The 23541-nt window shown below is 37.7% G+C and overlaps 5 protein-coding genes and 1 long non-coding RNA gene across 8 annotated transcripts; 3 read left to right on the top strand and 3 right to left on the bottom strand.

The window, feature by feature from the left end:
• Positions 1–744: 744 nt before the first annotated feature.
• LOC105121128 (leucine-rich repeat receptor-like protein kinase TDR) lies at positions 745–4712 on the top strand. The gene is made up of 2 exons (XM_011019656.1): positions 745–3695; positions 4147–4712. The coding sequence occupies exons 1-2, from the start codon at positions 1136–1138 to the stop codon at positions 4446–4448; spliced, it is 2862 nt and encodes a 953-aa protein (XP_011017958.1). The 5' UTR covers positions 745–1135; the 3' UTR covers positions 4449–4712.
• A 595-nt stretch (positions 4713–5307) lies between these two features.
• On the bottom strand, positions 5308–6222 carry LOC105121321 (uncharacterized). The gene has a single exon (XM_011019913.1). It carries the CDS (start codon positions 6220–6222, stop codon positions 5308–5310), a length of 915 nt encoding a protein of 304 aa, XP_011018215.1.
• A 2904-nt stretch (positions 6223–9126) lies between these two features.
• Positions 9127–14444, top strand: LOC105121131 (DNA replication licensing factor MCM5). Its single transcript, XM_011019657.1, has 18 exons — positions 9127–9459; positions 9558–9701; positions 9880–10059; positions 10147–10245; positions 10332–10468; positions 10554–10659; positions 10987–11121; positions 11196–11273; positions 11509–11613; positions 11762–11853; positions 11939–12071; positions 12165–12260; positions 12534–12625; positions 12723–12813; positions 13124–13233; positions 13354–13471; positions 13600–13701; positions 14068–14444. The coding sequence occupies exons 1-18, from the start codon at positions 9181–9183 to the stop codon at positions 14149–14151; spliced, it is 2181 nt and encodes a 726-aa protein (XP_011017959.1). The 5' UTR covers positions 9127–9180; the 3' UTR covers positions 14152–14444.
• Positions 14248–15773, bottom strand: LOC105121130 (uncharacterized). The gene is made up of 2 exons (XR_841493.1): positions 15634–15773; positions 14248–15371 (listed from the first exon to the last, which is right to left on the bottom strand). It is a non-coding gene; the product is annotated as an uncharacterized LOC105121130 (long non-coding RNA).
• A 516-nt stretch (positions 15774–16289) lies between these two features.
• On the top strand, positions 16290–19655 carry LOC105121132 (FAD-dependent oxidoreductase family protein). Of its 3 annotated transcripts, none has more exons than XM_011019660.1 (8): positions 16290–16580; positions 16676–16784; positions 16924–17047; positions 17449–17500; positions 17607–17753; positions 17857–17968; positions 18512–18623; positions 19132–19655. In XM_011019660.1, exons 1-8 carry the CDS (start codon positions 16422–16424, stop codon positions 19586–19588), a joined length of 1272 nt encoding a protein of 423 aa, XP_011017962.1. In that variant the 5' UTR covers positions 16290–16421; the 3' UTR covers positions 19589–19655. The 3 variants fall into 3 exon arrangements, with proteins under 3 accessions (XP_011017962.1, XP_011017960.1, XP_011017963.1); XM_011019658.1 differs by having other exon boundaries at positions 16294–16580; positions 18497–18623; XM_011019661.1 differs by having other exon boundaries at positions 16495–16580; positions 16671–16784; positions 18497–18623.
• A 379-nt stretch (positions 19656–20034) lies between these two features.
• Positions 20035–23477, bottom strand: DRS1 (DROUGHT SENSITIVE 1). The gene is made up of 5 exons (XM_011019662.1): positions 23201–23477; positions 22387–23077; positions 21646–22052; positions 21008–21106; positions 20035–20402 (listed from the first exon to the last, which is right to left on the bottom strand). Exons 1-5 carry the CDS (start codon positions 23392–23394, stop codon positions 20189–20191), a joined length of 1605 nt encoding a protein of 534 aa, XP_011017964.1. The 5' UTR covers positions 23395–23477; the 3' UTR covers positions 20035–20188.
• Positions 23478–23541: the final 64 nt, after the last annotated feature.

The raw sequence follows: 23541 nt of genomic DNA on the forward strand, positions 1-23541 counted from the left end.
TAAATAATTACAAGTGTGCTCTCTTCCATGCGTCCGTCCATCTTGAGAATCACAGCACTGTAAAATAATGATGAGAGATATCTTTCTTCACTTTGGTTTTACTCTCGTACAGATCTTGAAAAATAAAATAATAAAAAGTTCATAGCACCGTATTAGAGACGTTAAGTTTAATTATTAGATTGCATTAGGAGCACGCACGAAGGAATGGATTGTGCGTTCACTGCCAACTGCCAAGCTTTTGCACATATGTCAAGAACGGGCTATAGATTCTTTTAATGTCCTCCAAGGGCACAAAAGGTTTAGTTTAATCATAAATCAAGGAAAAAGAGAGCTGCTTTTTCTTATCACTGCTATTGTCTTTATTCTGTAACTTCTCTGCACCTGCTACTATCATTTCAATGACTGGTCAATCCCAAAACAAGGACTTAATTGTGTACACAATAAACTGGCAAGCATTTTCCTTGATTCAATGCTTGCTTAATTTGATCTGGTCACACGCAAATCTGGATGATTTTTTTTCTCCTAGCCCAGCATTTGCTTCAGTGCTGCCATGACAGTTTGCTTCCGATAGTCCAAAACTAGTTCAGAACTGTTGCTATCATAATAATTGCTTACTTTTCTTAATTTCTTATGATATTCTTGCTTATAAAATATTGGTTCGCTTTATCCTAATCTGCTACTGTTTGCTTGTAGCCATCCAACCAGAAGAGGATACAGAAAGGAGCTTTATCTCCAAAATAAAATGGCAAAGATATGGATGATTACGTTTATGTTGAAACCCTGTTACAAATTAGCAACTGCAGCTTAAATATTTCATTTTCTCCAGTGAAAAGCAGGCAAAAGTTGCTTAAACATGGAAAAGCTAGATTCCTTAGTGGCCAACACCATCCAAATCAACAATGACCCTAAGGCCCCTTTATTGCCTCTAAAATAAATTGATTGATGGCAAATTCTCATTTCAACTAATCCCTATACGTCACTCCCTTCTTTTATGCCCTCTTTCTCTAGTCCCCATGCACCTCTCATCCAACAAAAACATAAAAAATACACACAGGCCTTATTCTAAACTGACAGATTTTTCTCTCATCTGGGGTTGTCAATAGTTGTCTTTCTTTCTCCTCCACTTCGAGTTCCAATGGAGATTTTCCATTGCTTGTACTTCGGGGTGCTCTTGGCCTTCACATGCATCGTTGCGGTTGTTTTGGCTGATGATCCTTACTCAGAGGCACTCTTGAGCTTAAAATCTGAGCTCATTGATGATGATAACAGCTTGGATGATTGGCTAGTGCCTCCTGGAGGAAACACAGAAGAGAAAGTCCAAGCATGCTCTTGGTCTGGTGTCAAATGCGACAAGAACTCCACAGTTGTTGTTGCTTTAGACCTGTCTATGAAGAATCTTGGAGGTGAATTGACAGGGAAACAGTTTGGTGTCTTTGCGGAGCTTGTTGATCTTAACCTCAGCTACAACTCATTCTCAGGGCAGCTTCCACTGGGAATATTTAACCTCACAAATCTAAAAAGCTTTGATATCAGCAGAAACAATTTTTCTGGCCGGTTTCCGGGTGGAATCTCCAGTCTTCGTAACCTGGTTGTGCTTGATGCCTTCAGCAATAGCTTTTCTGGGCCGTTGCCAGTTGAGGTTTCCCAGCTTCAATATCTCAAAGTTTTCAATCTGGCTGGGAGTTACTTTGATGGGCCAATCCCATCGGAGTATGGTTCTTTCAAGAGCCTTGAGTTTATTCACCTGGCAGGTAACTCCCTCAGTGGTAATATACCGCCGGAGCTAGGCCATCTCAAGACGGTGACCCATATGGAGATTGGCTATAATTCATACGAGGGAAGTATCCCATGGCAAATGGGTAACATGAGTGAGCTTCAATATCTTGATATAGCTGGTGCAAATCTATCTGGCCCTATACCAAAGCAACTCTCGAATCTCACCAAGCTAGAATCACTATTTCTCTTCAGAAACCAGCTCACTGGATTGGTCCCCTGGGAGTTTAGACAAATTGTGCCTCTCGCCAGCTTAGATCTTTCTGATAATCAACTTTCTGGGCCTTTACCTGAGAGCTTTGCAGAGTTGAAGAATCTCAAGCTGCTAAGCCTTATGTACAATGAAATGAATGGCACTGTTCCACCAGGCATTGGTCAGCTTCCTTCACTGGAGACGCTCCTTATATGGAACAATTTCTTCTCTGGTTCACTTCCAAATGACTTGGGCAAGAACTTGAAGCTGAAATGGGTGGATGTTTCAACCAACAATTTCATCGGCAGCATTCCACCGGATATTTGTGCAGGAGGGCTAGTAAAACTGATCCTGTTTTCAAATAACTTTACAGGCAGTCTCTCACCATCGATCTCCAATTGCTCTTCGCTTGTGCGTCTACGAATTGAAGACAATTCCTTCTCCGGTGAGATCCCTCTTAAATTCAGCCACCTCCCTGATATCACATATGTGGACCTTTCAAGGAACAAGTTTACCGGTGGGATTCCCACTGATATCTCTCAAGCTTCCCGTCTGCAGTACTTCAATATCTCCAATAATCCAGGGCTTGGAGGTATGATCCCAGCAAAAACATGGTCTTCGCCACTTCTCCAAAATTTCTCAGCGTCAGCGTGTAATATCTCAGGCAATCTTCCTCCATTCCACTCCTGCAAATCTGTTTCTGTTATTGAGTTACGCATGAACAATCTATCAGGAAGTGTCCCTGGAGATGTTTCTAATTGCCAAGCTCTTGGAAAGATGGATTTAGCTGATAACAAGTTTACTGGTCATATACCAGAAGATCTTGCAAGCCTTCCAGCTTTAAGTGTCCTAGACCTGTCACATGATAATTTCAGTGGTCCCATACCACCAAAGTTTGGTGCTTCTTCAAGCTTGGTACTTCTAAACGTGTCTTTCAATGATATCTCCGGTTCCATTCCTTCCAACAATGTGTTTAAACTGATGGGAACCAGTGCATATCAGGGAAATCCGAAGCTATGTGGAGCACCTTTGGAACCGTGTTCTGCTTCCATCTCGATATTCGGCAGCGAAGGCACAAGAAAGCTTACGTGGATTCTGCTACTATGTGCAGGGGTGGTTGTATTCATTGTGGCATCAGCCTTCGGGATATTCTACATCCGGAGAGGAAGTAAAGGTCACTGGAAAATGGTCTCCTTCAGTGGACTCCCCCGATTCACAGCAAGTGATGTTTTGAGGAGCTTTAGTTCCACAGAATCAATGGAAGCAGTGCCACCAGAATCTAATTCAGTTTGCAAAGCAGTGCTGCCCACAGGAATAACAGTTTCAGTGAAAAAGATTGAACTGGAAGCAAAGACAATGAAGAAAGCCACCGAATTTATGACACGACTGGGTGTTGCAAGACATAAAAATTTGATTAGATTGCTAGGATTTTGCTACAACAAGCAACTAGCTTATGTCCTATATGATTATCAGCCTAATGGTAACTTGGCTGAAAAAATCACTTTGAAGAGAGATTGGGTGACCAAGTACAAACTCGTCATTGGCATTGCTAGGGGACTGTGCTTCCTTCACCATGACTGCTATCCGGCAATTCCTCATGGAGATTTGAAGTTGAGTAACATATTGTTCGACGAAAATATGGAGCCTTATTTGGCTGATTTTGGATTCAAATACCTGGTAGAAATGACTAAAGGCTCATCTCCCGCAACAATTTTCATGGGAGAAACAGGTAACAAGTCACCACATATAGTTCTTTTAGCATGTCGTTTCATGTTTCTAAGATTTTGTAGGGATTCCTGTTTTCTAAATCACTTCCTCACATCAAACTGACAAATAGTACCTTTTAATCAAAAGTCTAATATTGTCAAAAGATGTAAGAATGTCTGGAAATCTGTAGTATGCTTTATATAAGCTATGGAAGAATCACAAAAGTCCAACCAAGAAAGTTGTTGCCTGTCTAAGTACACACACAGAATTAGTCAAGATTCCTTACAAGCAAGACTAAATTAAAACGGGGTGTGACAGTGATTAATATTCCATGGAAGCATACATTAGTAATCTTATGTTGTTGTCTTGAAATAGGGAAAATGATATTCCTACAAATAGAAATCTATAACCTCTGGCTAATCTCTTCTCTGGAAACACAAGTAGTGATTAATGTTTGTTCGACTTTTTACCAGGCGAACTGAACAGTTCTATAAAAGAGGAGCTCTACATGGACGTATACAGATTTGGGGAGATCATTCTGCAAATCCTGACTAATTTGGCAAACGCAGGAGGGACAATACATAGCAAGCCTAAGGAGGTACTTCTAAGAGAAATATACAGCGAGAATCAAACTGGTTCAACTGATTCTACACAAGAAGAGATAAAACTGGTTCTTGAAGTTGCTTTGCTCTGCATAAAAAGTAGGCCATCTGATCGGCCATCCATGGAAGACGCACTGAAGCTTTTATCAGGGATGAAGTCACAAAGAAAATAGCAGATATATTAAAACAAAATCCATGCTGTGCATTTCATAATGCCACATCACTGGGCATGATAGGTGTGACTTTTAGCTAATTCATATGAGTGTCTGTTTGTATTTGATTATCATACGTAGCTTATTCCCGTAGTGATTACTGGAAATATTTTGCTGTAATATATAGCGCCCTATAAGTTTGTGTATTTTTATCTTATAGATGTTAACTACATGGTTTTTTTTCCATGTTTGATGTAAAACTATTGGCATTATAAAGTTAAATTTTCTATTCTTGCAGCCATATAATACCATACATCAACCTGCATTTCTTATGTCTAATTTTCAAAACCATAACAACAGTTCTTTAACTTCTGCTACATATCGCAAGGGAAAGGTCCTCCAAAAAAAGTTAACGGCTAGCAAGTATAGTGAAAATATGTGGGAGTAAAGGAACAAGCCAAGTGAAATTTTCAACAAAAGAGAGCTAACAGTGAAAGATAAATTGAAACCTTTGTCAACGTGGAAGCCAGAAAAAAGAAAAAGGGAACCCTAATGATAATGATCAAGCAAAATTAGAGAACTGGCTATGGTGAACCTGAAAGATTATAATTACAGATACAGGGGATAAAGTTGAAACACAATTACAGGCTTAAAAAGTGGTCAAATGATCATTAAAGTATGGTTTTTTACATGAATTGATTGATGATAGCCTGTCTTGGTTTTCTTGTCATAGCTATGAAAAGTTTTCCCTTCTTGGTTAAGCAAAAAATAGGAAGACAGGGACAACCATTTTCTTGTAAATGAAGTCTGTTATCCAAAATTTAGCTCTACTTTTATTCAATTTTGCAAATCAACGGTACAGATTTTCGTTCAGACAAATTCACATACAGCTAGAATCCAAACCTCTTAACTTTGCTTCAACAGCATCCACAACACCTTGAAAACTATCAAACCTACCACTCACAACATCAACAGTCACTCCCAACCTCTCAGCTCCTGCGGCGGTCACCGGCCCGTGTGCTGCCACCACCAATTGAGGCCACCTTCTCCTCACCATCTCCCAGTCCCACCCAAACTCTCTCAAACTCTTCAATAACCCCTCCACTTCTCCACTACTAGTAAACACCATCGCATCCAACAATCCCCCCTCACTCAACTCAACAACTCCCTTCCCGCAGGTGGGTCCCAACCAACGCGTCTCGTACGCATCAACTCTAATTGGGACCCATCCTGCAGCCTCCAGTTCCCGGAGAAAATCAGGAACAACCGGAGGCTCCTCCAGTCCTACCACTCGTGGGACTGGACACAACACCTTCCGGCCTCGTCCAGTTCCAAGCAACTGGACGAGCCCGCTAGGTGTTGCTATTGTTGGAACTAACACGTTCACCCTGCTGATATCATCACCACAAAAATTAAGCAAGAAAGTTGAGTCTATCAGTTCTGCATCTTTGCCGAGCGTGGCGATGATAAATGTGTCCTCGCGAGGAGGTAGGAGAGGGGTTGTGAGGGAGAGAGCAGCGGTTGAGAATGCGGTGATGGCAGTGCGTGAAGGGAAGGCAATGGCGGAGAGGAGAGAGAGGGACTGAGGGGAGAGATGGAGGGCTAGAGAGGAGAGAGTCTGTTGGGTGGGTTCGGTGGTGATGGTAGGGCACCATAACGGAGTGAAGGATTTGAGAGTTAAGAGGTGGGAAAGTCTGGTGGCGTAGTTTGGTGGAGTGGTGAAGGCTACGGTGGGTTTATTAGAGGTGATGGTAGTGAGGTTGTGCATGGTGGTGTTGGTTGTTATCGTTGCCATCGTTGCCGAATCATTGGCTCGGAGTCCTTCGCTTTGGATTCGTGGAGAGGAGATTTTTGTAATTTTCTCACACTCGGTCAAATATGTAACTGCCAATTTTCTTCTTTTTAAAAAATATTATTATTATTATTATATTATTTTATAATGATCATCATTAAGAAAGGAAAATCAAGCTATAGTAAGAAAACTATCTTCTTCTTTTTCCAGTTTTATAAAGATTATTAAGTTTAGTTTAGTACATCTCATGGCCTTTCCTTACATATAAAGTCGACACGAGCAAAAATAATATATTAATGACTTGTTAGTTTAGTACGAGGCTAGCGGTCCATCCACGTTTTGTCGCGAAGCCAGTTTTTTTAATAAAGAATGATGCCCGGCGAATTTATCTCAAAGGAAAAGGAAAATCTATGGATCAAGTTATAGACATAAAGAAGTTAAATAATTTAGTTTTATTTTAATTATATTATAAAAAATAAACAATGATATTAGATTGATTAGATTAAACAATATAATAATAATTTTCCAAAAAAATAATAATCAAAAGGAGATAAAAAAAAATTTAGCTAGATTCTCAACCTATCAAGTATAAAATAATAAAATTAGATAAAAAATAACATGAAAAAATCAGTTGTGTTATTCCATTAAACCTGCAACTTAGAAAAAAATAAAATAATAAAAATCATAAAGCCTAGTTTTTTAGAAAGTCAAAGTCAATTTACATTAGTTTTTTAAATATGTAACCCGAGTAATTAGATTAAAACATTCTATATGGAAAAACCATGAAACTCAATTTCTAACTGACAAGCTATTTAAAAATACAAAAAAAAATTATAAAAAAAGATTAAAAAATAACAATTAAATAAATAGTGATTAAAGTCAAAGATAAATCTAAAAAGAAAAATCAATCCAGCAAAATGATCAAAAAACAAAATAAAAAGAATGTGTATCAAAATTGAAATAAAAAACACAAACATTTTTTTTACTCAAGAGGGGAAACGAAGACAAAAATCAATTTAACAAATGACAATAAAAAATGAGGATAAAAGCAAAAACAATAATATATTACAAATTAAAATTGAAAGATGTAGCTGATAACAAATAACACTTTAACAAGAGAGTTATGAATAGAAATTAAAAATTAATAGAGAAATAACTAAACCTAGAATGCCAACAACAAGAGGATAAAAATATACTTTTTAGTAACAAAGAAAAAAAAGAAAGGAAGAGATCTCACGTGCAACACATGTTATATCAACAGGAAAGAAAAATTTCAGTATTTCTAACAATATAATAAGGTGTTTTTTGTCATCAAAGATAATCCACACACTATTTAAAGTGCATAAGCATCTCTTATGTATTAGAGTTTGTGTCACAACTCTTATATTTTTTCTATTTAAATAATATTTAATTTATTATAAAAAGATCAATATGACTCTAATGAAACACAAAAACAAAAAAAACTGGAGTGAAAAGACAAAAATCATATGTTTTCTTTTTTTTTTATCATAGGGATAAAATTATTATTTTGTCGTGTTTTAAAAATTGATGTGACATAAACACTGGTAGTTTTAGTTGATTTTTTTTTCATCTTAAAGATAATTAAATTATTTCATTGCACTTGAAAAATATAAAAAGATAAGTATACTTTTATTCCATCTTCAACAACAAATAGGTCTTGATAAAATATCAAAATGCCCCCAAATATTAAAGCATTTAATTTTTTTTGTTTTTGAATGACAGATGTTATTATACTATTCCAATAAAATATACCAATAAATTCGCGTCAACAATGTTTTTTAATGCCAAGTTAAATTTGGTTAATAAAATAATTATTAATCCAATATAATTATTAAATTCAGACCCCACTTTCGCTTCAAGGCAGACCTTTATAATATCTTACATAATCAATTTTCATCAAATATATACAGGGCATCTCCGTGAAAACAAAAATCTCTCTACACTTGCTTTTCACTCATGTAAAATAGAGGAGACTTCCATGAAACAGATTTCCGTGAAAAATATAGCTATTATCTTCTCTAATCTATTTTATTAAAAAAATTAAAAAAATAAAATTATTATTACCAGGGATTGCACGAACTAAGTATGGTCTCGAGTTATTTGAAAAAATGACTTTTTATATGGTTTAGTAAATAAATGATTTAGTTACAAATCATTTGATTTTATTTAATTTAAAGGATTGAAAATAAATCCCACTCGCGAATCACGACTGATGCAAGGAGACTGGGCCGCTCCCAGGAGCTTAAGAATGGAAGCAACTACCTGGACATGACAACCCACAAAGAATTAGAAATTGGACCTCTGGAGCGAAGGCCAGCCGTTTGATAATAGGCTGAACCTCTGTAGTGGACGTCAACCATGCTTCTGGGCTTCAACGTGATTGTTTAGATAACATGTTTTTTTTTTTTTTTAATATATATTAATTTTTTTTATTATATTTATATTAAAAAAGTCTAATTTTTTTTTTAAACATAAATACAAAATAAAATATTAAAAAATTAAAAATGAAACGTGCACAATAAAAAGAACATGCTTTTTAGATTTCTATTAACAATAGTGGCCTGTTTACAAGCAAGTTATATTATTGTTGGACTAGAATTTACTATACATATTTCGTATCAATAAATATAGGTATACAAGAACTTGTGATTATATTGTTTAAAATTACAAGAGTGTTTTATTTGATAAAGTATTAAATTATTATTATTTTATTGTTTTAATATAAAAATATAAAAAAATTATTTTAATATTTTTAAAACATTTTAAAAAAGTATCCTGGAGCTCTTAGAAAACACACGTGCAACAAGCACGTGCCAACCCGCCAATTTCCCGCCAAATCTTCGCGCCAAAATGTGTGCGCATAGACTCCCTAAAGCAGCCCTCACCTTCCTCTCTCTCTCTCTTCACGGAAAAGGGGAGTGAGAGAATTTTTCAGCCAAGATGTCAGGGTGGGACGAAGGAGCTGTGTACTACAGCGACCAGGCGCAATTCCCGGAATCGGGATCCGATGCGGCGGCCGCAACTCCAAGCCGCCACACTATCCTCCGTAAACTCAAGGAATTCATCCGAAACTTTGAGGCTGATAAAAATGTTTTCCCTTACCGCGAAAGTCTCGTCAATAATCCCAAATCTCTTCTTGTCCACCTCGAAGACCTCCTCGCTTTCGACGCCGAGCTTCCATCCCTCCTCCGGTCCTCTCCCTCCGATTACTTGCCCTTGGTACGCTCACCCCCGTTTGCATCTTAAATTTACTCGAGTTGTTGGTCCTTGCTGCGTGTCTCTATGAGATCTAATTGGATTTCTTTGTCTGTGTTTAGTTCGAGACGGCGGCAGCGGAGGTGTTGCAGAGTCTGAGGTTGAAGGAGCAAGGAGAGAGCGGGGAAATGAAGGAGCCGGAGACGAGAGAAGTGCAGATTTTGTTGAGTTCGAAGGAGGATCCTGTTTCAATGCGATTGCTCGGGGTTAGTAGCTTTTTTATTTTTTATCTGATTAAATTAGGGGATTTGGAAAGCAAGCTGCCTGCAATTTACTTAGATAAAGTCAGTTTAATTCAGGTTTCAATTTATTGGCTGGCTGCCGCTTGTGGAAGAAAAAGTATTTAGGCAAGAATTTGTTTTTAATTCATGTTTTTGTGTGCAGGCTCAATACATTTCAAAGCTGATTAAGATAGCTGGGATTACTATAGCTGCTTCAAGAGTTAAGGCAAAGGCAACGTATGTGAGTTTAGTGTGTAAGAATTGTCAAAGTACAAGGGAAGTTCCATGTCGTCCAGGCCTTGGTGGGGCAATTGTGCCACGTTCGTGTGACCATGTTCCTCAGGTTTATTTCAAATCCTTTGTTGCAAATCAATGCATTTGATGGTTTTGGGGATCCAAATTCCATTTGTTTTTGTGCGGTTTTGTGCAGACTGGTGAAGAACCATGCCCTATTGATCCTTGGATTGTGGTTCCAGATAAGAGCAAGTATGTTGATCAGCAAACCTTGAAATTGCAGGAGAATCCTGAGGTAAAAATCTTGATTCTAGTCAATTGGATGGTGGTGTCGAGTTAAACAGCCTTTTCTGACTGGTTTTGTTTATGTTGATTTTAAAGGATGTCCCTACTGGGGAGCTTCCTAGAAACATGCTTCTCTCAGTGGATCGGCATCTTGTTCAAAAAATTGTACCTGGCACACGATTGACCATCATTGGGATTTATAGCATCTTTCAAGCAGCCAATTCATCAGCCTCGTAAGAATGATTATATTTCATAACTCCATGTTCGTGCTTATTGTTTACTGGTAATTGATTTTTTGTTAATGGTTCAACTCTGCAGCCAGAGAGGAGCAGTTGCGGTTAGACAGCCTTATATCAGGGTAGTTGGAATAGAAGAAATAAACGAGGCCAGTTCTCGAGGTCATGCAGCTTTCACTGTAGAAGAGGTACAAGTAGAGATCACCACTAATAACTGTTTTAATAACTTTCAGCACACACTTTTTTATTGCTCATGACAGGTTTCTACACTTTTTTAAAAAAACTTGGTTAGAGTTTTAGATGCATGGCAGTAGTTTTTATCAACTGCTGCTTACTTATGGGAAGAGATAAGAGGTTAAAATTACCCTAGAAAAATTTCTATTACTAGACATGCTCTTCTCTTCTCTTCTCTTCTTCTGGCTTATACTGAATGCTGCCTTGCTGCTAGGAAACCTCCTGCTTGTGTTTTGGTCACTGATCACTGGCGGAAAACTGATTCTTTGGACCATGTGCAGGTAGAAGAATTCAAAAAATTTGCCTCGAGAACAGATGTATATGAAGTCATATGCTCCAAGATTGCTCCCTCTATATTTGGAAAAGAGAATGTGAAGAAAGCTGTGGCTTGTCTTTTATTTGGAGGATCGAGGAAGGTACATACCTTGAACCTCAATTGTTTGTTGGTATGATGTTTATTGATGTTTGAACAACTGCTTCACGAGTGCAGAGTTTGCCAGATGGTGTAAAGTTGAGAGGTGATATTAATGTGTTGCTTTTGGGTGACCCATCTACTGCTAAATCACAGGTTAGTTCTTTATTCAGCTCTTAATTTATGAGTTGAGAGCTCTTTATAAGTTACAAGGTGTGTAGTTGTGGTCTCATTTACGCATCTTTCTGCTGAAAGTATTTCCCTGGTCTCCTTATTTTTTTTCCAGCATGGAAAATCTTAATTATGGTAAAAGTTCATGATGTGTGCACACACGAGCACCCACATGCATGCGTGTTTGTGTATGTTGATTATAATTTCCTTGCCTGTGAAGTTTCTCAAGTTTGTTGAGAAGACCGCTCCTGTGGCTGTATATACTTCTGGAAAAGGCTCGTCAGCTGCTGGTCTTACAGCTTCTGTTATACGAGATAGCAGCACAGTAAGTTCTCAGTCTTGTTTGGCATGTGTAGAAGTGGTGATTTTTCATTTATTGCTTTAGAAGTAATTTCTGTTTTAGCTAGCCAATATTCTTTTTGCACAACACTATGAAAGTCTTCTAATTTAAATCACAAATATTTGGCTTTCAGCGTGAATTTTATCTTGAAGGAGGAGCCATGGTTTTGGCCGATGGAGGTGTTGTCTGTATAGACGAGTTTGACAAAATGAGGCCAGAGGATAGGTAATTGAACTCAAAGTAGATAATCCCGTGTCTTTCCGCTTGTGATTCCTAGGAATTCTTAAGATTTTGTGTCCATGCGGCTCAGGGTGGCTATTCATGAAGCCATGGAACAGCAAACAATATCTATTGCGAAAGCAGGAATAACTACCGTTCTCAATTCTAGGACATCAGTGCTTGCGGCTGCCAACCCTCCATCAGGTCGTTATGATGATCTCAAGGTTAGCAGCTATGTCTTTTGGTTCATCTTTGCCAAATTCTTAAAAGAAAGAATTTGATGTCATAAGCTAACAATTCTATTGCTTGCCTTTCAGACTGCACAGGAGAATATTGATTTACAGACAACCATCCTTTCTAGATTTGATTTAATCTTCATTGTGAAGGATAAAAGAGACTATGGTCGAGACAAGGTAATTTGCATACTCATCTGAAACGTTTTCACTTGAGTTGATATTAGATCCTGCAGGGAAATGTGATTATTCTGTTATGTTTCTTGATGGATTTGAAGACACAGGACCATATAATCATGTATGTTGGTTTGCATATTTATATGAAAACTAAATATGATTGTTATCAAAAAGCTTATTTTGATGAATTTAAAATAGCTAGTGTTTTACATGCTTTCTTTTCTATTTCAAATTCCTGAGTCCTTGTGGCGTTTGAACTAAAATCTTCTGTTACAGATTATTGCTAGCCATATCATAAGGGTACATGCATCTGCTGATAGAACATCGAGCAATGGCAGAGCACCTAAAGAAGAGAATTGGCTGAAAAGGTAATCTTTTTGTCAGACTTAAGGATACGCTCTTTGCAATCCTTCTTTGGTGAGAAAACCATGAGAAGCTAACTGGTACAGGTTATGGCTGTTGCAGGTACATACAATACTGTCGAACTGAATGCCATCCCCGGCTGTCAGAATCTGCATCCAGTAGACTGCAGAATGAGTATGTCAGGTTCAGACAGGTATTTGTTGCCACATGCTAATTCTTTTCAAGAAAGAGCTATCATTTCTTTGATTGCTTGAGTTTAGATGCATTTTCTGTTAAACTCAATGTTTACACTTGTTACATTCCACGTTCCCTTCCATAATTTAGTTTTGACTGAGCAGATCTAATTACACATATTGACTTCATTATTGGCCAACCAATTAACAACACTGCAAAGGATTCTTTTGAAAATTGTTTTAAATTATTTATGCATTATCACCATGTGCATACAGCTAGAACGTTACGGGCTGCTAGTCTGATATCTATCAATCTGGTGATTTGATTAGGATATGAGAAAGCAGGCAAATGAAACTGGGGAGGCTTCTGCAGTACCCATTACAGTAAGGCAGCTGGAAGCTATCATAAGATTGAGTGAGGCTCTTGCAAAGATGAAAATGTAAGTGTAGTTATTAAGGTTGGCAAGTTTGAGAGCCTGCACAGCTGCTTGTTTTACAATTTTCCCTTTGTTTATAGCTTGGTTTATTGATTTGCAACTCATTCATGAACTACTAATTAGGTCCCATGTTGCCACTGAAGCGGATGTGATTGAAGCAGTAAATCTTTTTAAGGTTTCTACTGTCGAAGCAGCACAGTCTGGAATAAATCAACAAGTGACTCTCACTCCTGAGATAAAGGTTTGTCGATGTCATTGTTACTATTTTTTCTGTTTTTCAGTCTGTCATGAGTTTCTCAACAACCTGCTCTGAATTTTATTGGCATGCAATCTATCAATCACCTGCTTAAATTTTTTTTTTTTCAACAGCAAGCAGAAACTCAGATTAAGAGAAGATTAGGAATCGGAATGCGCATATCAGAAAGAAAGCTGATTGATGAACTTGCCAGAATGGGAATGAATGAATCAATTGTAAGCATCATTTAATTTCAATGCCATTCATTTGCTTCTCACTTCAGATATCTGGTTGAAACTCTTACTGTCACCTGACTCACCTCTTCAAGTTCTCAAGAGTTTGATGCCCGGAAAAGAGTGGCCAGTGGCCACATAGAAATGTCGTGACATTTTGATAAATTAGAACACCTGTTATTTGTGCAATAATATGCCAGCCTGACTGCTGTCCATTATATAATGGAATAAAGCAAGACCCATCGCTATGATCTCCAGGGTTCACGGGACTTGTATAAACCTAGCAAGTAGAATCTCTATCTCTGAGATCTGAAATCATAGATGCCATGTGTATTGTGTTTTCATCGATATTGTGATTGCATTTGGCAGGTGAGACGAGCTCTAATAGTAATGCACCAAAGGGATGAAATCGAATATAAGCATGAAAGGCGTGTCATTGTCCGGAAAGTATAATCTATGCAGAATTGATGTTCGTGATTGAAAGCAAATTATGAGAAGCTGCCGTTCAGTGATGGTAACTACGAAGTTAACCTAAGCATGACTCATGTATTTTGTTGGCATCATTATGGTTCAGCAATAATCCTGGCAACAGGTTAATCAACATATGCATGTGCAAATGTAGAATTGGCAGAAGTAAAAGGAGATTAACGAAGCAGTAATTGACTGTCTATTGATTTGAATTAGAGAATTTCTTTTTGTAAAACATGCTAGTGAACTTGTATTACTGATTTGCCAATCCTTTCTCATCTCCTACATTTTTTTCTTCTGGCAAATTCTTTTCTGGTGTTCATAGGCTGAACTGATCAGGGTGTCTGTTACTATCTTGTTAACTGCAACTTCTTTTATGGCCATTTGGTATGGTTGCTGGGTTTTTTATCCTTCTGAAAACTGAAAACTGAAAGCGGGAACTTGTTTGGTCGACGAGCAATTTGTTATGGGGATAGATATGCTCGCTTCTTTGAAAGAAAATGGCGAGACTCAACCTCTAGCAACTTTACAAAGCTTGGTAGAAGAGGTATAAAGTGCAGAAACAAACACAAGACATTGTCAACGTGCATGGGCATGGTTAATCACAAAACTAGTCCATTTTGGTTTTTAGTGTCAGCCAAATAATACATCTTTTTCCTAAAATCATATAACAATGCCCTGAAAACCTATTCTACTCAACTATAGCATAGTATTAACATGCGAGTTTTGGGCAGAAAAGTTTGTCCACAAAACTTGGAGCCACAGAGAAATACCTTTTCTGGTCTAGAATACAGCTTCCTTCTTGAAAATTTTGTCATGGATCTCTTGAAGTTTCAAGTTTCACACTGCTGGTATCCAACATCCTCCAGTGTTCATCAACTGCTTCAACTTTCCCTGTTGTGGAATCATAACCAATCACGGTTTCTTTAACCAAGTTCTTGAAATTCCTCTGCCTCAACCTCAACTGGCTGTACTTGTTCTTTACTTGGTCATGAGTAAACTCCTTATCGAATTTTTCTGTGTGCTTGCTCGACCGTTTTCCGTCCCGAACTCGAAAGAGTAGTGGTTTTCTTTGATCCCTTCTTCGCCTCTTCAACCAGTAGCTCAATAGGTCATCAAGGAAAAGGACAGCAGCATCACAAGGCCAACATTTTTTGTTGCCATTATTTTACAAACAGTTACTTCAGCTAACTCTTCCATTTTATCTAAGAGAAAAACAGGCAAAAAACACATTCAAGATGATCAGAGCACAAAATCAATGAATATATATAAAGAAAAAACAAAGTGATGATCAAGTCCAGAATTAACCCGTATAAAAAATGATTGCGCTTATCATTATTAACAAGCATTAGCTTTAAATTTCCTAATGAAACAAACACAGCCGAGCAGATCATTGATTCTAGCATTCTTCACTTGTAACAGAGAATGTCTTAAAACAAATCATCGATAAAACTGATTTTGTCGTACCATAACTTGCTGGAGTCTTGCTGGAGTCAGGAACTTGGTGGGAAGAAGAGAGAGAACGGTGTGCAAAGCGGTTTCGAAAACGCGTTTCCGTTTTTCTTTAAAGAGAGAAGGAAGAGAACGGTGTGCAAAGAAGTTTCGAAAACGCGTTTCCGTTTTCTTAAAAGAGGGAATGAAAACCGAGACACGTTTGCTTCTTTTGTTGCCAAAATGAAAAACGAAACGGATAACCTCAAACTAGCCCCCGTTCAGGTCCAATGACTCTACTCTGAATGGTCCTCTACCTATATTTGTATTGTTATTATTTTGCATTTACTCTTTAATATTATTTTATGATCACAAATATAATATTTTTGGGCATGTTTTGTCTTGAGTTAGATGAAAAAAAGAAATTCCTTACATCTTGTTACTAATTATGAACGCATAATAAAATACTAAAAATATAAATAAAATTAATTTGATTTAATAAATTAACTCGATAATTTAATGGTTTGAGTTAGTAAAATAAACCATATTTTTTTATATAAAAATAATTTTTTTAGATTTTCTATTAAAAAATTACCTAGTTTAATTTAAATTAATTAATTCAATCCTGGTCTTGGTTGACACTTGGGTCGGGTCTTGGATACAGTCATGTGGGGATCTAATTGAGGAGACATTTATAAGTTGGGGACTAATATTAGGTTACCCAAAACCGGAACAGAAAATGAAACCGAACAGCCCCAACCCCAAAACAACCATCAGTTGAAGCCTCTTCTGTTCCCCTCTGCGGTCTGGCCTGCAAGAAAACGATGCTTCTTTCTGATACTTTAACTCCGGCTGGCCATGGTCGACTGGGAAAAATTATATCCCCACTCTCTCTCTCCCCTTCTTTCTCTTCACGTCCCCTGAGATACGCAGTGCTCGGTGCTGGCTTTGCTGGTCTCTCCGTTACCTGGCATTTGCTGAAGGTACAGTACAGTGCAGTACTCTACTTTATCGTTCTCTTCTCTCGTTTCTTTCTGTAGTATTTTTTTGGGTAAAAAGAGTATGTTTACAAGTGCAGAAGAGTCCAAAAGAGAAGGAAATGAGAATAGACATATATGATGAAGTGGGTATAGGAGGAGGTGCTTCTGGTATTTCTGGAGGTCTTCTTCACCCTTATTCTCCTAAAGGTAAATGCTTCACTTTTCTCTTTTTTATTCTATAAATAATCATTCCTTTTGTTCTCTGAATCATCTTTGAGTTTTGATATATCATTTTCATTTAATTATTTTGTTGTTTGAATTCGAATTGAACTATGGTAATTGGCAGCTAAACTGCTTTGGAGAGGAGCTGAGTGTTGGAAAGAAAGTTTAATGCTTTTAAATGTCGCGGAGGCGGCAGCTGGACTGTCTGGTGTAGATGATTCTGATGATAGTTTTATTGTTAGGAGAAGGTTTGTTCTCCTTTCTTTTTTTTAATGTAAGATGTCAAGAATTTTGAATGTTCTGAGAACTAAATTGCGCATCTCGATGGCGCTCCGAAGAGTTATCATAGTTTGACATATGCTAACAAGTGATGTGGATTTACTAGTTTTATAATGCTGTTTGTTGTGAGTGATTTTGATTTGTTGAATTTTTATGATTTTTCTTTGAGTTTGGAAGATCATTTTGAATATTCATTCGTAACGTGGATCACCAAGCAAATTACTTTTCTGAAAAAAGATAATACCGAGTCGGAGATTCTCTCATGTTTTTGCTTTCGGGAGTTAGAAAATTGATTATATTTCTCATTTCTTGGATCTCTGCTTTCAACTCCCCCTCCCCCCCCCTTCTGATGTCTATCTACCTACTTCAGGGGCATCTTGAGGCCAGCAGTAAACACGAAGAATTTGATTGTATTGACTGATGTAATTCCTTAAGATCTCCTTATTAGAGTTTCAGTGGATTCTATCATGAACTATATATGTGGATCTTAGACTGATGTGTGCTGTATTATCTGTGTTCCGCAAGTAGAATGCCCAGAATTGTGATGCCAGTTGCAGAATTGAGACAATTGATGAGGACACTGCCCAAAAACTTGTGCCAAAAATACATGTACCTTTTAACTCAGCCTTTTATATGCCTGAAGCTGTAAATGTCCATCCTCTGCGCTATCTTCAGGTCTGAACAACTAATCCACTGTATTACTTGTATTACTCTGAATAGGATTCAAGTTCTTGCTTTTTTTAATAATGTTTTCTTCTTTCTTCTTTTATTTTACTAGGCACTCTTCTTAGCATGTCAGAATGTGGTGAATGAATCATCCACTTCTAGCCATGGACAAAAGGAGCTATATTTGCACAAAAAATCGGTTCAAAACCTCCTTGAATTGGAAGGTGATGGCAAGTACTATAACTTACGTCTATTCTATTTAGTATGTATGAGGGTATTTGATACATGCAGACGTTTGGTCTTAGATTTTTTTTGTTTTGTCCATCTTGGCTGTATGTAATGTGCTATTTGCTTGAATTTGATGCCAAGGAAAATGTGAAAAAGAATCATGTAACTTTCTTTGTGCTAGCTTTCTGGTGCTCTTTTTTTCCCGAGAATCAGTTTATGATCTAGTTGACAGGGTTTTTGCTGTATTGTCTGAATTGCTTGATTCAGAGCCAAGAGATATCTAAATATATTCACTTGAATTGGTAGTTGATTTGAGAAAATAGGAAACTTCCATTTTTTGAAATGTTTGCCTTCGATATGCTTAAACCTGTTTTCTCGTGCCCTGGAATTATCCAGGATTGAAAGTTATTTCACACGTGTGAAAGTGTACATTTAAAACATTCTGCTGCACCACGTGATCTTTGGCATGCTTAAGCTTCATTAGTTTCTTCCATGATTAATAATTTGTATTAACATTTATGTAGGTGAATATGATGCAGTGATAATCTGTCTAGGTGCCAAAGCAGACATGCTACCAGAGCTCTCAGGGAGGCTTCCGTTGAGGACATGCAGAGGTGTAATTGCCCACCTGCAGTTGCCTGCTAATATAAGGTAAAGCTTGTGTTCTCCCTTGCATTATCAATCCAGAAAGCCTATAAGCAGGGAATTGGGACACCGTATAGGGATGAATTTCTTTATTTGTGCAAGGCTGGCTAGCATTGGAATGCAGCATGAGCCTTCTTATGGGATCAGTAACAAGGTTGTTTTTGGTCTGTTATGCTTGAGAGTTCTCAATCTCGGGAATGGAATTTGAATTTTAGAGTCCAGATTGTCATGAATAAGTCTGTAATAAGCAAGATTTCCAAATTCTAAGATAGTTGAAATTCATACTGGATTCAGTTTGAAACAAGACGGCCTTATGTTTCATAATGGTTGTATTGAGTATCTTACAGGTTTCCAGGATATATGTTGCAAGTTAATCCTTAAGTACTGGTTAATAAGGCAAATGCCCAGAGAGTACAGGGTTGATTTGGGGTTGAGAGTGGAGTGATGCATTGAATGTAGGATGGGCAGGGAAATTATCACTTTCTGGCAAAACTCATGTAGATCACTGTTTCAGGGAAGAATATCCAGACTATGCCCCTTCAATATTATCAGATGCATGGCTCGCCATCCAGGGAAGCCGAAGTTTATATATGGGCTCAACATGGGAATGGAAATCAAGGAATTCTAATCCAAATGTTTCAGTGGATGAAGCCTCAAAATCTCTTCAAGAGCTTCTGCCAAAGGTATCTGCCTTTTATCCAGCAATAAAGGATTGGACTTTCACCAAAGCGAACGCAGGTTTAAGAGCAATGCCACCATTAACTGCCCAGGGATCACTTCCACTTTTGGGCTGCGTCAATTATTTTGTAGGCGAGAATGTTGCCGGTAAATACTGGTTATTTGGGGGACTTGGTTCAAGAGGTTTGTTGTATCATGCTTGGCTTGGAAATTTGATGGCGCAGGCTGTTATTTCTTGTAATGAACAATTGATCCCGTCTGAACTGACTGCTTGGAAGAACATAAATAGATGAGTAGACAGAATTCCCTTGTTTATGAATATGCAATCACGGTTCTTAATTGATGAACTTTTTAACATAATTATAAGAACCAGCCCGAGATACGACCCGGCTCAAGGCCCTTAATTGTTGGTTGACCAGGTCAACTCATGAGTCTACAAGTTAATTCATTTTTTTTTACAATTACACTGGCCTGCATGTCCTTGGAAATCATGCAATCTATTCTTCATCCACTGCTGGAGGTCAGATTCCATAGCATCGCTAACTTCACCCAATTGACCCTCTGCATTGCCACTTCAGAGGTATCCAACCACAGAAATGAGGGAGCAAGAGAGATATGGCATGTCGCTGTTCATGAAGTTGGTATTGCAATGGAAAACGGAACCTTCAATTTTCTAGTTCGGGGAAGGCCCCTATTAACTCTCTGATAGAAGATGCATTAAAGGGCAAGGCAGTACATATTTTAATAACTCTAAAAGCAGACATCATCTTGCATGTGCAGTTCTGGAAACACTTACAGAGAAGTTCCTGAAATACTACAATATGCGAAACATTTGTTCACTGGGATTGAAAATTGACAGGTATATAAACCATACATGAAATTAACAATTCTTCCTAGCTTGACGTCCAAATGTAAACCTGGCCACCACCGGTTGCTCCTGCTAGCATCCCAACCCTGCAGGGATGTGCATGAAATCTGCATGGAATAGCAGTCATGTGGGGACTCTGTAGAGTCCTGATTACTCGTCTTTGAGCTGGAGAAATGATATCGACTCCTCTTTTCATATTGCCAACATAGACAAACGAATCATCCCAACCCCATGTTGCTCTGCTCAGTCCCAGAAAAAGCAAAACAGAAACTGTTAAGGATATTTACTGTTTTCTTAGAAACAAATAACCTTTTGCATTCTCTTTACTTTGAAACAATACCTCCTGTTCTCGACTCTATATCGTGCAACTACAGACTTCGAACTTTACTATCATGTCCAGGAAAATTGGTAATACACTAAGGATGGACCACTTTTTTTTTTTTTTGGACAAGGAGAATCCTCATTAGGCGTGACGGGAATCATGCTCAAGCTCGGGGGAAGCTTGAGTTGAAAGTGGTTTAAGAGGTAAATAGATCATAAACCAATCCAGATGAACACTATAATTTTGGATGGATTGTAGTCAAGGAAATGCAATATACTTCATGATGCACTACAATGGAACTGGCAGATTATAATTTTGACAGGACAAACGCAAAAAACAAAGAACAAGCTCTGAACTAATCACGTAGAGATACAAAATTTATCTGGAAAAAAAAGGAAAAAGAAACTTGTCCAAATTCTGAGCATCATATATCGTTAACAAAAGATCCACTTTTTATTTATTTATTTATTTTAAAAAAGAATAGGATTAAACGAGCACTTGTCAAGTTGGCCAAAACCATACCTGAAACTTGAAATCCATCGACCTGTCTGATTATAATGGTGCACCCTAGAAGCATCCTCGAAATTAACTCCACTTAGTATACCAACTGTGTCATCAAAACTATTGAAAAGAAACCGGGGGAAAAGTCAATATCAATTACATTCAAGTCCCATCATTGGCAATTACACCATTTATCAAAAATAATGAGACAAAACCAAATGATTACTGCAAGCTACATGCCGCATACAACAAAATTCAAGATGACTAATACATACAATTTTGAAGCATGATATTTAGCATTTCTTAAAACTACCTCTCCAAATTAAAGCGAGAAAATGATAAAGGGAACATTAGGAAGCACCCTGAATTTCTACCACAAAGCAAAAGAGAAAAGACATCCACTCCAGTTTCAATCTGTTTATAATGCATATGTTGAGAAGCTTGATCAGACAGTGATTAGACCAAAGATTGATGTTCCAATAGTATGGATACAGATACTGGCCAGGTATAAATTATTATTTTTTCCAAGTATGAAATTGTATGTTTAATAGAACACTGCGGTATGATAAAGCCAGCCACGTATACATCATGTCCAATAAAATGAATAGATGCGCATACTGAAAAATCAAACATATGCAAGTGCATAGAGCTGTGTGTACCTTGTGCTTGCAAGTGAGCTTCCAGAGGGTGAGAAGTAAGCAGAATGCACAGCCCTCTCGTGATTTACAATCTTTAAACTTTTGGGTTTACCTGCATCCACTTTTCTCAAGTCCCAAAGGCAAACAGTTGCATCTGAGGAACTAGTGGCCATAATGTTAGGGTTTTGTGGATTGAAATCTATGGTGTTGATTCTGTCTTCATGCAGGGTCCATTGGGATGAAACACTTCCTGTCCTATCATCCCAGACACTCAATCCTCCACGACCCTCGCCAAAATATAAGCTCTTCACATCATTTGGATGTTGAGAAAGAGAAAATATAGCATCATCACAGGAGTGTACTAGATCAAATACTTCCTTTTCAGCATCCATTAAACGGAGATATCCATCGTAACAGCTGGTGAAGATCTGCAATTGATTTTAACAAATAAATGAGCCAAAACCTTACAAAACTCAAATACATACTTGATATTAGTCAAATAGATTGGCAGGAAATCAATAGCTTTACAGAAATGCGAACAATTTCACTGAATCACATTGCCAGTACTAACATGTATTGTGTGTATTACATTTGCTTAACATTCATTTTTGGGTCTAGCTTAATCGATGTCTATCAAATAGAAAAGGTCGAGCAGATCCATAACTATCTATATAACTTCTTCAGCAATCTGTAACAAACTGCAAATGCACCGATTATTCATCCACGTTTCAAATTTAACAAAGAAATGAAAAGGAGCATTACCTTGGATAAACAAGATTGCTGGAACAAAATCCCAGAAATTGGACCTGTATGCGGGCTATACAAAAATATCCCGTCACCTTTCCCCCCTTCACTATCCACATTCCAAAATGCAACATTGCCAAGCTTATTCCCAGCTACAACTATGTTTACATCGTCCCGCGGAAAAAATATCACTGTCATTATCCTCCCTGGCATAATCCTTGCAATATTCTCTGGCTCCAAACTCATCGATCCCAAATCAACAGAACCCTCAAATTCCCTCTTCTCTATCTTAATCCCACAATTCAAATTATCACTTTCAACCTTCCTCTTAACCGGGCCGCACAAAACCCTATCATGCCCCTCCTCTTTAACAACCTTAAAACAGTCAAACTCCTCTTTAACTCCAACACCCGATTTGGGTTTCCTTTCAAAAGACAAAAGTGTGTCTATAAATTCTCTATCAGAACCAGTTCCGTCGTAAGCATCCTTCATTTTCAGCGGACCCAGGACACAGGGCGAAGGCTTTTCTCGGTTAATTGATGTCTGATAAAGAGTTGCTTTATCCGAATTCTCATTAGAATCAACATCTAAACAATTAGAATCAGGCGGCATTCCTCGTGTACGCAAAGATCGTCTTATAACAATTGGAGTCTCAGATTTCTTGGGTTTCTTCTCTGGACTAACTTTATATGACTTTGCTGACCCATCTCTGCCATCAAAACACAAAAAAAGACACAGACCCATTTCTTAAAACATGAAACCCACATAGTCTTTCCTTGTATTTATCAACAAAAAAGTGAACAAAACGAGAGACAAAGGGGAAGGGAGCTACCTCGAGCGTTTGGTGGCATTAGAAAGAAGAGAGGCCTTAGCGTGGAGTTGAAGAGCAGCCAACATTTCATCATTTCTTCGAATGTTTTCGAGTCTCTTTATCTCGTATTCTGTTAGTTTCTGAGTCGCCATTGATGCCCAGAAAAGAATTTTACAGAGAAAGAGGCAGAGAAAGGTATGTGGTTTTGTGGGCATTTATGTTTATTAGGAAGGGCATTGGTGGATATTGGCGGGAAAATGGATCTTGGCGGGAGATAGACTAATCGGTGCTACGTAGCCTTATCTCTTGCCGTTTGAAAATGGAAATTTTTATAGAACAAAGAATTTTGCATGAATTTAATG

Source organism: Populus euphratica, unplaced genomic scaffold (assembly GCF_000495115.2).
Source record: "Populus euphratica unplaced genomic scaffold, PopEup_1.0 scaffold31.1, whole genome shotgun sequence".
Taxonomy (NCBI): Eukaryota; Viridiplantae; Streptophyta; class Magnoliopsida; order Malpighiales; family Salicaceae; genus Populus; species Populus euphratica.

Excerpts from the sequence above, each read along its gene's own strand:
- LOC105121128 (XM_011019656.1), top strand. The coding sequence starts at position 1,136 with ATGGAGATTTTCCATTGCTTGTACTTCGGGGTGCTCTTGGCCTTCACA. Across the intron at positions 3,696-4,146 it reads AATTTTCATGGGAGAAACAG|GCGAACTGAACAGTTCTATA; the intron begins GTAACAAGTCAC and ends ACTTTTTACCAG.
- LOC105121321 (XM_011019913.1), bottom strand. The coding sequence starts at position 6,222 with ATGGCAACGATAACAACCAACACCACCATGCACAACCTCACTACCATC.
- LOC105121131 (XM_011019657.1), top strand. The coding sequence starts at position 9,181 with ATGTCAGGGTGGGACGAAGGAGCTGTGTACTACAGCGACCAGGCGCAA. Across the intron at positions 10,246-10,331 it reads AATTGCAGGAGAATCCTGAG|GATGTCCCTACTGGGGAGCT; the intron begins GTAAAAATCTTG and ends TTGATTTTAAAG. Across the intron at positions 11,854-11,938 it reads AAAATGAGGCCAGAGGATAG|GGTGGCTATTCATGAAGCCA; the intron begins GTAATTGAACTC and ends CATGCGGCTCAG.
- LOC105121132 (XM_011019658.1), top strand. The coding sequence starts at position 16,422 with ATGCTTCTTTCTGATACTTTAACTCCGGCTGGCCATGGTCGACTGGGA. Across the intron at positions 17,048-17,448 it reads AGTTTTATTGTTAGGAGAAG|GGGCATCTTGAGGCCAGCAG; the intron begins GTTTGTTCTCCT and ends TACCTACTTCAG. Across the intron at positions 17,969-18,496 it reads AAACCTCCTTGAATTGGAAG|GTGAATATGATGCAGTGATA; the intron begins GTGATGGCAAGT and ends ACATTTATGTAG.
- DRS1 (XM_011019662.1), bottom strand. The coding sequence starts at position 23,394 with ATGCCCACAAAACCACATACCTTTCTCTGCCTCTTTCTCTGTAAAATT. Across the intron at positions 22,053-22,386 it reads AGCAATCTTGTTTATCCAAG|ATCTTCACCAGCTGTTACGA; the intron begins GTAATGCTCCTT and ends AATCAATTGCAG. Across the intron at positions 20,403-21,007 it reads CGATGGATTTCAAGTTTCAG|AGCAACATGGGGTTGGGATG; the intron begins GTATGGTTTTGG and ends GGGACTGAGCAG.